At 37.6% G+C, this 17737-nt stretch overlaps 2 protein-coding genes across 2 annotated transcripts; both read right to left on the bottom strand.

Moving 5' to 3' along the window:
* Nucleotides 1-392: 392 nt before the first annotated feature.
* Nucleotides 393-8291, bottom strand: LOC145815478 (protein HIGH CHLOROPHYLL FLUORESCENCE PHENOTYPE 244, chloroplastic-like). Its single transcript, XM_082912225.1, has 8 exons — nt 7364-8291; nt 7040-7269; nt 6533-6631; nt 6140-6334; nt 5730-5822; nt 5530-5625; nt 5110-5250; nt 393-757 (listed from the first exon to the last, which is right to left on the bottom strand). The coding sequence occupies exons 1-8, from the start codon at nt 7536-7538 to the stop codon at nt 581-583; spliced, it is 1206 nt and encodes a 401-aa protein (XP_082768351.1). The 5' UTR covers nt 7539-8291; the 3' UTR covers nt 393-580.
* A 2089-nt stretch (nt 8292-10380) lies between these two features.
* On the bottom strand, nt 10381-15817 carry LOC114293993 (O-fucosyltransferase 16). Its single transcript, XM_028238101.2, has 10 exons — nt 15390-15817; nt 15245-15304; nt 15044-15134; nt 14696-14772; nt 13623-13711; nt 13348-13531; nt 12349-12530; nt 11896-11998; nt 11476-11807; nt 10381-11358 (listed from the first exon to the last, which is right to left on the bottom strand). The coding sequence occupies exons 1-10, from the start codon at nt 15573-15575 to the stop codon at nt 10890-10892; spliced, it is 1773 nt and encodes a 590-aa protein (XP_028093902.2). The 5' UTR covers nt 15576-15817; the 3' UTR covers nt 10381-10889.
* Between the last annotated feature and the right edge of the window lie 1920 nt (nt 15818-17737).

Here is a 17737-nt window from a genome sequence, read left to right as displayed (position 1 = left end):
TTTTAACCTGGGACTAAAAAATTTCACTTGGGATAAATTTTTTAATTTTGTAAGAGAAAAAATGGAATGATTATGATTTTGGTGTGATATTTTATCTTATTGACTTTTTAATCTATTTTGTCTTTATATGACTATTTTAGTCTAAACCATTTATGCCAAACGAAGCCTAAAGCTATATTGGGCTTTGGCTTTTGTGAGTGTGAATCTGTGAACTGTGCCAAAATTACATCGAAATTAGGCCCAGCCCGAGCCCATAAGCTGCATTTGCACTAAAATGAAAATAAATGAAAACAGATTGGTGTTTTCAAACTTTTCATAACTTTTTGTTTATGAAAACACAAAAACAAAAACAAAATTTAAAACGATAAAAAACTAGACGAACCCTTATTGACTTACACTAATATGTCCATTCATTCACGTTTGCCAAAAGAACTTGTCTTTATATGCATTGCTATTGCTATTTTTTCTTGGATATGGCAGTGCTACAACAAAAGAAATGAATGAATAGGGCATGCCTGCCTCATTGTTACGACATATCAAGCACATCAATACATGTACAAATACAAACAAGCATTCTCTTTCAGAAGAAAATGTCAGTTTGCTTTGATTGTGCTTTGAGGTCCTTCAATTTCTTCAATATGTTTGTGAAGTAATCCTGCAAATATTTCTCCAGCGTAATAATGTCTTTTGAATCCACACCAAGAAGTTTGTACGTCTCAGCCATTGGAGTTGAGAAAACTGTATCACTCGTGAGGACCTGGGAATGCCCCGGGTCACATGTTAGCTCCACTTATACTAATAGTACTACACTGCATGCTTTATGAATCCATGAAAGTAAAATTTGACAAAAGAACACAATTTGCAATAAAAGAGTGATTGTTGATATACAACTGTCATGGCAAGGCATGCACATAACAAGATTTCGATAACAGCCATTCACATCTTCCAATCATTTTTTCTTATTTATTTATTTATAGGTAAGCAGTTAGTCTTATACCAAAAAAATTAGATATTCCAGTGAAGCTCAAACACAGCCCTAAGGGTTAACACTGCTTCAAAGAAATTGAAGCTTCTTAAATCTGATCTAAAGAAATGAAATGTAGAGATTTTTGGTCGTCTGGAGGCTCAGAAGGCAAACATTGTTTCAGTGATGCTGGGGTTGGATGAGCAAGAAGTTGTGGGGGGTCTATGTGTGGAGGATGTGGCTTGTAGGGATGCAGCTTGAAGAGAATATGCTAGGATAGCTCGGATAGAGGAGATAAGCTTTCGTCAGAAATTCAGATGTTTGTGGTTGAAAGATGCGGATCGTAATACAAAATTCTTTCATTGAATGGCAAACGCTCATAGGCGGGTGAATCAAATTGGGAGGATACGGGCGAATGGGGTGATGTTTTCAAACAAAGCGGAGATTAGGGAAGGTATAGTGGGGTTCTATCAGCATCTTTTTCATGACGAGGGAGATGTGTGGAGGCCAGGATTGGACGGTGTTGTTTTTTATTCTGTTTCTGAGACGGAGGTTTTGTCACTGGAGAGACCATTTTCTGAGGAGGTCTTGGGTGTGCTGAGGAGTATGGCGGGGGATAAGGCGCCTGGACTAGATGGTTTTCTATTGATTTTTTTCAGCACTGTGGGAGGGTGGTGAAAAAGGAGGTGATAACAGTATTCGAGCAGTTTCAACAGACAAGGCAGTTTGAGAGGAGTTTGAATTCAACTTTCATAGCTTTAATTCCTAAGAAGGGAGTGGCGGAGGATATCCACGACTTTAGGCCTATTAGTCTCCTAGGAAGTGTCTATAAATTATTGGCCAAGGTTCTGGCCAATAGACTTCGGAGTGTGCTGGATGGGGTGGTGTCAAAGTCGCAGAATGCTTTTGTGGACGGTCGTCAGATTTTGGATATTGTTCTTGTGGCTAATGAGTGTGTGGATTTGCAATTGCGTCAGGGTAAAGAGGGGATAATTTGTAAACTGGCTACTTAGAAGGAATATGACAACGTTAATTGGACGTTTTTGTTGTATGTGTTGGAGAGGATAGGGAGCGGTAGAGGAGTTGGATTCATTTTTGCATTTCGACTAGGAATGGCAACGGGCGGAGCGAAGCTGGGAATCACCCTCCCCGTCCCCGATCCCCGATGGTAAGAATGTCCCCGTCCCCGTACCCGTCTCCGTCTCCTAACGGGGATCGGGTTTCCCCGACCCCGAAAATTCCCCGGATTAAAAAAAAAAAAAAAAAAAAAAACAGTAGCAACAACAACAACGATTCAATTCTACAACAACATCAACAACAATATCATCAAACAACATCAACAACACACAAAGCTGAGTAGAGAGAGATAGATCTAAGTAGAGAGATAGATAGATTTGAGCTGCAATCTAATATATATATATATGTATATAACACATAGAGAAAAAGAGACGGAAAGAGTTGGGCGGCGGAGGAGATCGCGAAGGAGGGCGGCGAAGGAGATCGGCAGAGAAGGGTGGTGGAGGAGCGGTGCTGTGAGATTGGCGGAGGAGGGCGGCGAAGGAGATTGGTAGAGAATGGTGGTGGAGGAGTGGCGTTGTGAGATAGGTGGAGGAGGGCGGCAAAGGAGATCGGCGGAGCAGCTCTTCTCTCGGCGGAGGAGATCGGCGAGGATGGACTTTCTTCTCTCTCTCTCTCTCCTCATTTTTCTCACGCGAATGAAGCTGTGTGTGAGTGTGATTGTGTGAGGGAGCATAGCAGCAAACACACAAATATATATAGACAGCAGTAGAATTGTAATTTTATTTCGGGGGAAAAACGGGACGGGGGTCGGGGGCGGGGGCGGGGGCGGGGTCGGGCCGGGGGCGGGACTAGGAAATGTATCACCGTCCTCGGCCCGAACATTATGGGGGATTTATTTTTAAATACCATCTCCGGCCCGTCGGGGGTATTTTTTAGGGAAAAACCGCTCTAATCGAGGTCGGGTCCCCGTCGGGCCGGGTTTAAATCGCTATCCCTAATTTCAACGGTTCGAATGTCTGTGTTTGTAAATGGGACGCCGGAAGTTTTTTTCTCCACATGGAGAGGTTTACAGCAAGGCGATCCTTTGTCCTTTTTATTGTTCATACTGGTTATGGAGGCGCTGAGCTATTTGTTGTCCAAGGCAATTCAAGGCGGTTTGTTGTCGAGTTTTGAGGTGGGGGAGGGGCTTGATTCTTTGGTGGTTTCTCATCTCTTCTATGCTGATGATGTGCTAATTTTTTGTGATGCGAATGCTATTCAGATTGGTCATTTGCGGTATGTGTTGTTATGCTTTGAGGCGATGTCTGGCCTTCGAGTAAATTTGGCTAAATCGGAATTGATCTCAATGGGAGAGATGGCACGTCTTCTGATGTTGGCGGCTATTTTGGATTGTAAGGTGGCTATGCTACCAGTGTCTTATTTGGGTCTTCCTTTGGGAGCTACTTTTAAGGAAACAAGAGTGTGGGATGTGGTGGTGGATAGAGTGCAACGACGGTTGGCGGGATGGAAGCTGCAGTATTTGTCCAAAGGGGGGCGGCTTACTTTGATCAAAAGTGTTCTTTTTAATATCCTGACGTATTTTATGTCTTTGCATGTCATGCCTGTAGCGGTGGCAAGGTGACTAGAGAAGCTTCAACGGGATTTTTTGTGGGATAGAGGTATGGAGGTTTTCCATTACCATTTGGTGGATTAGGAGAGGGTGTGTACTCCTAAGGAGAGGGGGGGTTTGGGGGTGAGGAGGTTAGGGGTGTTCAATCAGGCTCTTTTAGGAAAGTGGTTGTGGCGGTTCGTAGAGGAAAGGGAACGGCTATGAAGAAGGGTGGTTGCGGCTAAATATGGAGAGGAGAGGGGGGGTTGGTGTTCAAAGAAGGTGGTCCAATCTCATGGGCGTGGTTTATGGAAGGGGATTTGGTTAGGGAGAAGGGATTTTTGGGGTAGGGTTCAGTTCAAAATGGTGGTGAGGGATCGGGTTCGGTTCTAGCAGGACTAGTGGTGTGGTGAGATGTCTTTGACAAGCATGTTTCCTTTGATTTATGTGATTGCAGCGGATGGGGAGAAGTTGGTTGCATCGGTTAGGGTGAGGCAAGGGAATTCAGTAGTGTGGAATGTTCATCTTCGTCGTGAGATGCAGGATTGGGAGGTGAACCAATTAGTGGATCTGCTGGGTTTCTCGTATGGGCTGCGGCATGGGGGGATGCGGGTGGATTCTTTGGTATGGGAGGTTCAGAAGTCTAAGGGTGTATTTACTATGTCATCATTTTATGAGGTGCTTGTGGGGGGCGATACAGTTGTGCTTCCTTGGCAGACTATTTGGGTGATGGGTTCTCCTTCCAAGGTGATGTTTTTCATTTGGACTTCCTTGGCAGACTATTTGGGTGATGGGTTCTCCTTCCAAGGTGATGTTTTTCATTTGGACGGCTGCTTTGGGACGTATCCTTACTATTGATACTTTGATTCGGCGGCGCCATGTGCTTGTAAATTGGTGTTGTATTTGTTGTAGGGATGAAGAAACGGTGAATCATTTGTTGGTTCATTGTCGGGTTGTGTATTGGCTTTGGCGTTTGACTATTGCTCTTTTTGGTGTGATTTGGGTGTAGCAGGGGTCTTTACGGGCCGTGCTGTTCAGTTGGGATGGGGCGACGGTGGGTAAGAGTCGTCAGAAGGCTTGATTACTTGTTGCCCATTGTTTATTATGGTTGGTGTGGTTGGAGCGTAATCGACGTATTTTTCAGAATTTAAGTCATTCTATTCTTTGGCTGGAAAATAGGCTTCTTCTGATGCTACATAGTTGGGTTACTGGTGTGGTAGATCCTAATGTTTTTACTTTTGCACAGTTTGTGGAGGATTGGATTAGCTAGCTTATGCAGACTGGTGTGGGTTGGTGTTTTTCTTGTATTCTTTGTATCGCCTTAATGCTTTTTTAATAAAGTTCGATTATTTATCAAAAAAAGAAGTGACACCCAAGCCAAAGGCTTTTCCAAGTATTCATAATTTGCTTGGCTGCATAGTTTGACAGAGAAATTTGAAATTGGAGGAAATTGATGGATCAAAAACAAAGAAATGGACGATTGGAACACAATACTATTAAGTCCGTCCAGTGGAAATATAGTAATCAAAATTATTACCTCTGAGAATGCTAATCTGTCAGCAACATCATTAGTCCACTCAAACAATCGAGTCAATTGGCGAGTTAATCTCAAAACTGAGACAGGGACTGTAGTAACATTTGCATCCTGCCCTGCTAGCCTTTCACACAGTGTTATCACCTAAAACCAAGTAGACACTTGTAAATAGAAACAAAAAGACTATGTACTTCAAGTTAGAGCAAAGAATGGAAGAATTTGAAGCTTGATCAGATGGTTTTTGGGCCAAAAAAAAATTGTAGCTTGATAATAGATTTGAAGGGCTGGAAGATTCAAAAGCTATCAATTCTAGTAACGAAGTATCAAATTTGAGAAAGGCATATGTGAACAAAGCAGACATTAAGCAGATATTTTTGAAATAATATGGTTATTGAATTCAACAAATTTATAAACATTATTTACCTCTTGGGTTGTCCATGCCCGAGGACCAGCAAATGTGAGAAGCTTCCCATTAATTTTCTCATTTCGCAAAGCTATAAATGTCAATCGAGCTATATCCTGGAAAAGACTGGGAAAATGTTTATACACCACTTTCCTTTAAATTTAAAAAAAATAAAAATAAATAAAAGCTAACGAGGTTTCATGAATTAATTCATATTTACCTGAGTGTCCATGTAAGCTATTCGTGTTGGAGCATCAGTTCCCCAGACAGATTTCTCTTCTAAGATAGGAACTGCATACTGCCCTATTAGGCCCTGGACAAATAGGCAACAAGATCACACAGATTATCCAAGGAAGAAAATTTCTAAAATAAAAAATAAAAAAATAAGAGAGAGGCAAGAGATAGAATGGAATCACTTTGTTTAAGTGATATATGTAGACATCTTTATCTAAATATAGACCTAAAGATATCAGCAAATACATCACAACATGAAGCAGAAAAGAAGCATTTGGCACAGATATGTAACATACTCATGACCTTGTTTGAAAGATGAAAATGATGAATACTAACACCCAAACTATTCGGGCAATCACATAAAGAATATTCAAGTTCAATTAGTGGAACAGTTACCTGCATGAAACCACATAACCGGATAATGATGTGGTTTATGCCAGAGTCCTTGAGGAACTTCTCGGTGCAGTACTTGATCTCCATCAAAGGAACTTCAGGATGCTTGTCACAGTTGTGGATGGAGTAGAACACAAACTTTTGAATTCCCATTGCTTTTGCACATTGTATTAGAGCAACTTTTCCTTCCCAATCTACCTAAATTGAACAAGTGGGTAAGTAAAGGGCGAGGCCACATGCCAAAACTAAAGATGCAAAGAAACATGTAAGAAGAACTTCATAGGGATCTGGGATCAATCGAGTAATAAAGAATTGCAAGTTAAACATATTTCATATTCAGTTAATAGAAAAATCAGAGTGTCGTAGTGAGAGAGAGAGAGAGAGAGAGAGAGTTACAGTTTTGATGGGTTCTTCAGGACGCCCTGTAGCGCAATCAATGACTGTATGGATACCAACCAAAGTGGCAGGGATGGTTTCTGGTTTGCTCAGGTCTGCCTGCACACAAAGAATTTTACATTCGGAGGTTTTTGACATGTACATTCGGAGGTTGATGTTCGTGAATAATATGTATATGTATATGTATATGTATATCTATTCGATTCTATTCTATAAAGCACACAAACTCATAATAACATACATATTTTGAAGCTTTGTCATTTTTTTCATTTCAAGGATGGATGCCCATAAAATTGTTAACTACAAATTGAGCCCATTTTCCTAATTCATTAAACTATCCAAAAGTTATAGATGTAAAATTGATGACTTTTAAATAATTGTGGAGATTGAATTGGGAAAGTCTATTTTTTAAAAACAATACTAATAAGATAGATTATACACAAATTGCAAAGCTTGAAAATGATACAAACCACAGACAAATAATTGGATAGATAGATAGATAGATACATTGACAACGGTGGCGCCCCAATCACGGAGGAAGTCGGCGGGGGCAGGTCGAGGCCTGACGAGGCAGCGGACGTCGTAACCCTCGTCCAGAGCCCTCCTCACAATCTGCCTCCCAAGTGTTCCGGTGGAGCCCACCACCAATATGCTCGTTGGCCTCACTGGAGTCCCCGGAGCTAGATTTGCAGTCTGAGCTGTACATGTTACCAATGGTTGCACATGACATCTGCGCCCTGATATCAAGATAAAAAAAGTATTATTTTGATTTTGTCATTTCATCACCCAAAATTGATTGATTGATTGATTGGTATAAGAGGCAGGCAGTACCTGGAGAAGAGGAGGAGTAGGAGGAGGCAAGAGTGAACAAGGATGGGGATGGTGGTGAAGAAGAGAGGCCGTCGGGGGATAGAGTGTGACGCCATGAGAGTGAATCGTGTCGAGTGCAAGTTTTGACGCTACGAGGAGGAGTGATCGCCAGCTGTGTAGGGAGCCTCCACGCCATTTCCCTCTCTCTCTCTCTCTCTGGATCCGTCCAAATTTTCTCTCTACTTTAGAGTGAATGTTGTGGGTTATTCAGACCACAACAGAACAAAATAGAACAAGAAGAGAAGAGGGGGTTGACGATGGAGGATTGCATTGGTTGTTGAGGAAGAACAATAGAGATGTGAATGCTGCCACGTCCGTCCTTCTCCCTCTCCAAATGGAATCAACCCGATCAAATGTCCACCTCACACTTTCTCTCGGATAATGTCTAATGCTTTGACCTTTATTTTGCTGACAAAAATGAGAAATCATACTCCAACATTTCCTTTAAAAATTGCTACTGTTTCATTTATAAAATTTTGAGAATAACATGAGCATGATCTTTGACCATTGCCAACTTCTACACTACTAGCATTTTTTTTTAACTAAAGGAAATAAGATGTAGATTAAATTATACTTTATTCTCTTAAAGTTTTACCTATTTTTTATTTTGACTTTTTATATTTATAATTATTCTTACTTTGACTTTTTATGTTTATAATTATTTTCATTTTTACTCTTTAAATTTGATTTTTTTCGCTTTGACATATTTGTAATCTTTCTCACTTTAACTTTTCATATTTATAATTTTTTCTACTTGACTCATAAACTAACTTTCATCCAAAAAAACTAACACAATCTGTCACATTATCAACACATCAACTTCACATGTGATGTAAAAAATTCACTAAACATGCAAAAAATAAAAAATACAAAAGAAAAAATACAAAAATTGGAATTTTTTTTAGTCTTTAGTGAACTTCTTTTCAAATTTATTCATAAACATTATTACATTATAGATGCATCTAACTTAGATGCACCTAAAAAAATAAAAACAAATTTAAATAAAAAAGAAAAAGAAAAAGTTCACTAAAGACAAAAAAAAAAAAAACGATTGTAAACTTTTTTATTTCATAATTGACAATACATGTGTTTGAGCCAATATATATATATATATATATATATTTTCGTCTTTAGTAAATTTTTTTCTTTTTTTAGTTGAATTTGTTTTTATTTTTTTAGGTGCATCTAATTTAGATATATTTATAATGTAATAATGTTTATGTATAATTTTTAAAAAAAAACAAATTCACTAAATACTACAAAAATTCTAATTTTTTTTGTTTTTATTTTTTATTTTTGTGTATCTTTAGTAAATTTTTTACATCACACATAGAGCTAATATGTTGATGATGTGACAGATTCTATTAGTTTTTTAATGGAAGTTAGTTTATGAGTAAAATAAGACGGATTATAAACATGAAAGTTTAAAGTGAAAAGGATTGTAAATATAAAGGGCTAAGGTAAAAAAAAATTAAACTTAAATGGTCAAAGTAAGAAATGAATGAAATTTTAGGAAGACAGAATATAATTTACTGTAAAATGTATAACCTTATTTCTGTTAATCATGTTATCTAAGTAAATATTTTAACATTACTCTCTGAATAAATCTTTATCCTAACTAATGTAAGATTATTAGTGTTTATGTCATACCTAAGGCTGTGCATGGAATCTGTAAAATTCATAATTTAATCCAGTCTAAACCAATCCGATAGGTTTGGATTGGTTTTTTGAATCTGTGGTTCGGTTCCAGATTGAAGAATTAAAAATTCGTAGTCTACGGATTGGTTCCGGATTGAATCCCATGGTTATGGATTGGAACTGATCCGAACCGTATATAAATAGTCTATATTTTTATTATGCACCTTCTCGCATAATATCTTCGCTTATTCCATATATAACCTAAACACAAACCTAAATCCACATAATATTTTCTTTTATTACTTTTGTTTGTTAGTTTTTAGTTTTGATTTATAATGATCTAAATACTTATGGTGAACCAGTTTTCTTATGGTTGTTTACATTTTAAAACAGTTTATCATTATTATAGAAAGACATGTTACTATTGTGAAACTAATATAGTTAGGGCTGTTCAAAAATCCGTTCATCCGGTAATCCAGACCAAACCAGACCGAATCATACGGTTTGGTTCGGTTCTATTAAGAATTGGTTCGGTTTCGGATTAAAAAATATGAGAACCGTAAAAACGTTATGAAAAAACCGCGGTTCAAACCGAACCGAACCGAATTTTAAAACATATATATATATATATATAATATCAAGTTTTATTTTTATTAATTGGTTTTTTATAATTTTAATGATATTAAGATGATATAGATATGTAATATTAAGTAATGCCTTAATATTATTAATTTTTATCATGAGTTAAATGTAATTAGTTTAATATAGTACTATGTTTATATTTTTATGAAATTAAAGTGTTATATATATTTTATTATTTAATTATGTGAATCTGTAGTCATAAACCGATCCAATCCGTATTTAAATGGATTGGTTCTGATTGGTTCCACGATTTAAACAGATTGAATTAATTCCAATTTTTCAAAAATCATAAATAACAGATTAGTCCTGATTTTACCCAATCCGAACCATGCTCACCCCTAGTCATACCACGTCATAATTACAGATGGAGGAAAAAATTATTTAAACAACAATAAAATTAAATTAGCCTTATATTTAAAAAGCCTGTTTCGGTAGCTTTTACCCATTCTTTGACGTCTGTATTACATGCGTATATACAAGGGCTGTTATCAAGGAAGGAAAGCCCCATGGCCCAACCTCCAGTCTCCTCATGGTCCGTCAATGTATCAACCCATAATCACCAGACCAAAAAGAAAGCCCATAACCAGGCCAATTGGGCCCCTTCTTCCACACTTGAAAGGAGATAACAAGCTCGTCAAATGATCTTATTAATGAAATCATGATTTTCACCTTTGAATTACCAACAGGAAAAAAGAAACTAGAGAGAAAAAGCACACACTTTGTTTTTCTATCCCTGCCATGCAATTTTTTACAATAATACAAAAATATTTCTCAAACAATCAAATATTTGATATTTATACCTGTACTTTTAAGAAGACAATCAAAAACCCAAGAAAGAAGACAATCAAATAACAAAACAATGTCTGTACACACAATTCCATCCTCCTCCCATATACCTACCCCTGCCACAAATTTTTATGCTAAAGAATCAAAGAAAAAGATGTAATCTTCAGCCACAAATGTTCCTATTGCCTCTTCATGTACATACTCTCCAAAATATGAATACTGCAACTCATATCTTGCCACGAGCTGCCCGTCAGTTATTTACAACATTCTTTCTGCTGTCACTGCTGCTTAAGTTCAGGAAAGGCATTACCAATAGAAATATAGTATCATTAAGGTAAAGCAAAGAACCCAAAGAATTTGATGAAGAAATGCATTAGGTATGCCTATAACTCTGTTTCTCACCAGGAGCTCTAATCAGACATTAGTCTGAAAACATCTCTTCCAGCTCTGGTTGCTCGGGTTTCAGAAGCAGACCAGGATCTTGATCTGTTATATTAGGCAACCTTTTCCCTTGAAGCCCATTTTCATTCTCTGCATCATCTGTATCAAACCAATCCTGCTCGTCCTCTGCCAATTGCTCATCAGTGGTTTCACCAGTATCCCTCCTTGTACTATTTTCCATAACAATTTCATGACTGATATTGGCATGACTTTTAGAACCTAAATTTCCCCTTGCCTTGGCATCAGATTTTTCACAAATGCAGGAAGAAGGATTTTCATGGAACTCACCCCTGCCTGGCCTTACCTCATTTGGCTCTCCCATGAAGCCAATCTGATTAGTACGAATTCTTGAGGCAAACTCTTCCCATGTCATGTTATCTCGGCTCATGAACAATCGAGAAAGTTTTTTAGCATTTGGACGGATTGTTGGTTTGTGCCCAAAGTATCTCCTGCAATTGAAAAACACGTTGCCCAGTCAGTTAGTCCAAAACTTATTTAAACCTTTTAAAATCAAAGTCAATGCGGATATTTCTTACAAACACAAGCCAGCATAAGCCCTAGCATACCTTCTTCCAGCTAATATTCTAGCCATGTTACCATTATTGTTCGTGACAAAAACATCGCTCTCATCACAAACAATAAAGTCTAGTGCAGCCAAGCGAGAGGAAAAAGAAGAAAATGGAGCCAACTCTTCCTTGCTCGCGATAGTGTCTTTTGAATGAAAATTTGGAAAGAGGGCTCTGAGAGGAGCTAATGTCTCTTCACCTCCATATACTTCACCAGACGCCACATAAATGTGAACATCCTTGCCAAAACCAAGTGCTCTCAGCATGAGACCAACTTCCTCAGGAGTTAGTGGGCATCTTCCTTGCCTTCGTTCCTTGTCAGGGTTCCTTTTCTACATCATTCCAAAATAGGCATCTTAGGAATGCTTTAAATCTCTAGTTGAGGTTGCATGATGTTTTATAAAATAAGTGAAACCTCACATGTATAGTTTTCCACCTCTTCCGTATTGCACCTAGTTCTCTTATTTCCTTTTCTCCGCCACCATAATAGCATCCAGAGAACGCAAGCATATCAGGTTCAAACCTACCATCATACGGAACATGTATTCACATCAATACCCCATGCTCAGTATAAAGTGAAAGTAAGAAAAAAAAATTGGGAGGCCTTTCACATACGATCAAAGCAAGTTTCCTAAAGCATGGTCATACACGTGCACATGATATTATGATGATATAATGATTTGAAGGCCTTTACACACGTACCCAATTGCACAACTGGCATATGCATACATCATATCAGGATTCATATATCTCTCTTATTGTTCGTAATTGGGTAATATGAAAAATTGGTGACTAACATCAATTATCAAGTAACCAACTACTCTGTGTAAGCACATTACCAACAGCAAGGTTCAGGACAAGATGCATGTTTACCTCAAGTGCAGGGCAATAAAATGATTGCTTTTCATTCTCATCCTATCAACCAATTTTTCACCCATTTCATGAATCGTACTGGTAAACTGCAAAGCATGGTAGTTAACCCTACATCTCAGCTTCTGTAGATCTGTGGCCAACCGATTTGAAAGCCTGTAATCAAACTTACCGAGCTGGACAGCCTGCATTAAAGAAAGTATGATGGCCTAAGTCCCAATTCTGGAATAAACAAACGAAATCAAAAACTTTCATGACCCCAAAACAGATGCGAGTCTTTCAAGCAAACAGTGGTTATACTTGGGTATAAAAAAACACCATCTTACAAACATCCAACTACCATTATGAGAGAGCAAGAATTAACACAGATACTTATTAAATATTAAACATGGTACTGAAAGGAGATCCTGAACCTAGATCCAAGATTTCATAGACCATCATGATGAAGTCCCCTCACTTATGGCCTTTTTTCTAGGTTTCCCCAAATAGCAATCACTCTTCAGCTTATCTGATACGTAAGCTAAAAATAGCTTTACTATGGGTGATGTAAGAAACTCCCATTTACAATTATCCAAAAAAAAAAAAAAACCTCCCATTTATCCACCAAATCTTTTTATATTCCACCACACTGGTTGCACATATATCGTGCATATGTCTTGCTTGATTGACCGCATCTGAATAAAAATTGTTTAAATTATCAGCTTTAGGAAATTAAATTTTGAACTATACAATGGTTCCAAATCTCCCATCCATGTTCAGAAAATGGCTAGCTAGACCTAGACAGACCAAGCAATGACATCAATAGGTGATGCAACAGCAGAGAAATACAAAAGTTCAAGTTGCTGTTCAAATATTTGAATGCAATCTGGCACTATACACTATTTGGGTAATGGAATCATACATAAGATATGCTCCAAACAGTGAACTTGGTAAATACACACATCCAATAAACTTATTGATGAATGATGAAGCATGCAACTCTCAAAGAAACTAAACACTCACATGCTTTTTATTAAGAACAGGTAATACTCGGATTACATAGCATCTTGGATTGCACTTCCTTGGAACACGCATGCTGTGTGGATTAATAACCTTCCCTCCCTTTGTCGGAAGCTGTTTAATGATTTTAACATCTTTTGAAAGATGCAATATAAACCAATCAACGTCAAAGATTTCAGAAAAGTTGCTGCACAAAAAACAGAGAGCATATAAATGCACAAAATAGTTATATTAGTGAAGTTCAGTAGTCAGATAAATCAACAACTGTATATAGCAACCTAGTGTCCTTCCAGAACGATTTCTGGTCCAGCTTTGGAACAACAAGTGTGGCATTTAATATATAGGCTGCAACAACTGCATCTGTTATCTGCAGCCACAATAGGAACAATTCTTAGCATTAATAACAACATTCTCAGGTAATGCTACATAAACAAAAACAAATGACATGTCCTTGTGCGATTTTCTCATTTCAAGGAAAAACACATTTAATTGTGGCTTACAATTGCAAAATTGCCATTGTCACGACATTTTGTATGAATTAAATGTATAGAAATAGAAATTAACATACTCTATTTGAATATCTTAAGGCATCTCCAATCCTTGACTCGAGCATGTATCAAATTTAAATTTGAGCAAAAATCACCTAAACCACTCTCCACCCCATTGGCCAAACTTATACCAAATCGAGTTTTACTGAAAATTTCAAACCTATTTGTGGCTTTCAATTTTACTACTCTGACATTAATGAAGCTTTTACTCAGATTAATACTTAAATCTAAGAAGTGGGTTGGCTTTTTGGCTTTTTGGCTATTTTAGCCTGGGCTAAAAAGCTTGGTTTGGGAAGGACTTTTTGGTTTTTTTGGCTTTTTTTGTGAGAGAAGAGTGTAATGAATATAGGTTTAATGTGATGTTTTAGTTGTTGTGGCTAAAATAGCCTATTTGTCTTTTGTGACTATTTTCGCCACAAACTAACTTGCCAAACAACACCTAAGTTTGTCCCTTGGAGTGGTTTATATCAAATAAAGCTTTTACTAATTTGAGTAAGGGCTAGAGATGGCCTTAGATTCTACACGCATTAATTGAACTGCACAAATAGTAGGAAGCTACAGGTGTGGTGCTGACCATAAATAAATAACTAGGCATACCATTTTTGTCACTCATGGAAAAGGAAAAAGCAAAAAATTTCATGATATCACAATTATCAACAGTGAATTCAACATTGCAGTAGTGACCTAACATTAGGCTCATCACTAATGTAATCCTTTTTGCACAAGTCAAAATTTCAATAATTAAACCAACCACTTAAGTTGATAGAGATTGATATCTGAATTAGGTAGCTAAAGAAAGTTACCCCTGTTCTTTGTTGATTTAAGCCTCCACTGGTTGCAATCAACAAGTATCGATTTTCATGAGTTTTAGCGTCAGCAGCTGGAGCACATAAAACACAGTATAAATCAATTCAATGTGAGAGAATCTTAAATTACATGAGATTAAAAGCCCTACTAAACGGAAAATCTTTTTTAATTAAGTTCATTCATGAATAATCTATTTCCTCAGGGGAAAACAAATTAAGACCAATTCAACTTGATACCAAATTTCAACGAATTACCAATTCAAATTAGTTGAAAGAGTCAAAGTGCTTAATCATAACCAGTTCAAACTCGCAACTCCGACGATCATAATCAGAGAGAAAACGTACTCAGAAATTTATTGCTGGCATTACTGCAACCATAGAAGAATTTCGATTGCGTCGAACTCCATAAGTCATGGCCTAAACTCCCTCCACTCGACTAAACAAACATTCAAAAAACGATAATCGATACAGAGTTTAGGCAAGATCCAAATGAATTAACGAAATCGAATAAGCAATCAAAAGAATTAAACGATAAGAAACCCTAACCGGTACACGAAAGGCTGTCACTCCGTCCACATCCGATCGAACGTGAACTCCATTGATGGACTGTATGGACAAATGAGAGAGTGATGAATCCAATCCAATGCAATAGAAATGAATAATAATAAGATACAGAGAGACGAAGGAATACCGAGTTATGATTGGTGATCGGAGGAGAGAGAAATGAGAGAAGGACAAGGAGGAAGAGAAGGACGGCGGCGACGGCGGAGATGAGGGGGAGGAGGTGGTCGAGGCGGCGGCTGCGACGGGACAGTATTCCATGGAGGATTTGCATTCCGACGAAGAAAGCACCAGTGTCTCGTTTCTTCTTTTTCATGGCGTTGTTCGTATAAATATAGACACAGAAGAGCAAGGTAGACGAGAAATGGTGGCGGTGCTGTTTTAGAGAGAGAAAGGTGGCGGTGGTGTTGTTGCTGCTGTTGTTGTTTTAGAGAGAGAGAGAGAGAGAGAGAGAGAGAGAGAGATGTATGTATGTATGTATGTATGTATATTGCGGTTCATTCGGAAACAACAGCAGCGTTTGCGTTTTATATATTTGCATTTTCCAATAAACACCCGAAAAAGTCCTCCCTGGAAGGAATCGCGCGTAAATCGTAGTTGGATTGAGTTGTGTGTATTACACATACCAAAACATTTCCAACCCACTGACACCTTGATGATTGACACTTGGCAAGTAATCTATCTGGACCGTAGAAATTTCCCAACAATGTGGAAAACAGTTGTGTGGATGGGTCCCACTAGAGGCGTTTCTGGCCACTGATGAGATTAAGAATCTTGTGATTGGGTCAGGTTAGATATGACCTGCCCATGGGCACCAAATAATTTGAGAGAGAGAGAGAGAGAGAGAGAGAGTATTACCCTTCCTGGGGATTTGTAGAGAAATCTACCCTCATTTGACAAAGGGATGAGCCGGGACTTCAAGTGGGTCCCGCATATTCGGAAGACGCCGTTCGATTGCTCGTACAGGAACTCTTCCCAGCACGTGACGACAGAGATGGCTATTAAAATTTATTCGGTTTTAAATCATATTTAAGATTAGATTGTTACAAAATGGCTGTTTAAACAACTTCTATCTTTTTTTAACCAAAAAAACACAACCTCTATCTTTATGTTTTTTTTTTTTGGTTATAAAAATTTGTTTGCCGTTTATTTTTATTTTTAAATAAATTATAAAAATTATTATATTATTGTAACAAAAAAAATAATTTAATTGGTTTAGAAAATAAATTTTAATTTATTTCTCTCTCTTTTACTACCTCACATCATCATTCACTGATTATCAACATGATGGACTATCTCGTCACGAACGACTTCCCTTAAAGACGATAAAATTTTGAATTATTTACATATTGAATCAATCTTAAATGAAGTTTTGACAAAGTCATCCTTTGGTATTAATTTTTTTAATTAATTTTTTTGAGTCGTGACTTTTTTAATTTGAGATTAAAAAATTCGTTTAGTAGTTTTTTTGATTTTTTTTTTTTTTTTAAAATTATTATGATTTGAATATAACATTTTATCTTATTGACTTATTTAGCCTCTTTTGTCTTTTGGGCTTTTTTTGCCCAACTAAGTTAGCCAAACGAAGGCAAATCTCGTTTGGCATGCACTTGCTTTAGTTTAAAAATTACAAAAATTACAAAAAAAAATTAAAAAGTCTGTAACTTATAAAAAAAAAAATCAAAGATTACTTTTTCTTTCTATTTTTTTCACATCTTTTCGTAAAAAATTAAAAAGTCATTACAAATATACTAATTTTTTTATCTCATATTTTAGCCAAAAAAATTAAAAAGTTACTAAAATAACATGTACCCAAACGAGATTGAGTTAGAATATTTAATTTATTTTGATCCCGATTGGAAACTTAACTATTTTAATTAGTTTTCTTTGATTAGTTGTAGAGATGGCAATTTAACACCGGCCTGACGGGGACTCGATCCCCCGATCCCGATTAGAACGAGTTTTTCTCGAAAATTATCCCCATAGGGTCGGGGATGGTATTAAAAATTGAATTCTCGATAATTTTCGGGCCAGGGACGGGGATAGATTTTCCAGCCCCGACCCCGCCCCGATTTATCCCCGACAATGGCCCCGAATGTTCCCCGAATATACCTAAGAGATATATATGTTTTGATTTTGACTCTGCTCTCTAGTCATTCACATTTTAATATTATTTCAGCCCCTCTCTCTCTCTCTCTCTCCCTCTCTCTGCGCGCAGTGCTGCTACTCGCGGCGTCATCCGATCTCCCTTCTCCTCCGGCCGATCTCCCTTCTCTTCCATTATCTTCGGCCGATCTCCCTCCTCCGCTGCTGCTACTCATCACGGCATCCTCCTCCGTCGCCTCTCACGGGCCGGCCTCCTCCTTCGTCGCCTCTCGCCTCCCCCTCTCTCTGCCATGGCAGATCTGAGAAGATCCCTCTACCACCGTCGATTGCGTCCTTCTTCGCCAGATCTGTTTCTATCTATTATTTATTTAT

Source organism: Camellia sinensis, unplaced genomic scaffold, assembly GCF_055761805.1.
Source record: "Camellia sinensis isolate YWXY unplaced genomic scaffold, ASM5576180v1 Unanchor2, whole genome shotgun sequence".
In the NCBI taxonomy this organism is placed as follows: domain Eukaryota; kingdom Viridiplantae; phylum Streptophyta; class Magnoliopsida; order Ericales; family Theaceae; genus Camellia; species Camellia sinensis.
Note: the sequence above shows the minus strand (reverse complement) of the source record. Positions and strands in the feature narration are given on the sequence as shown.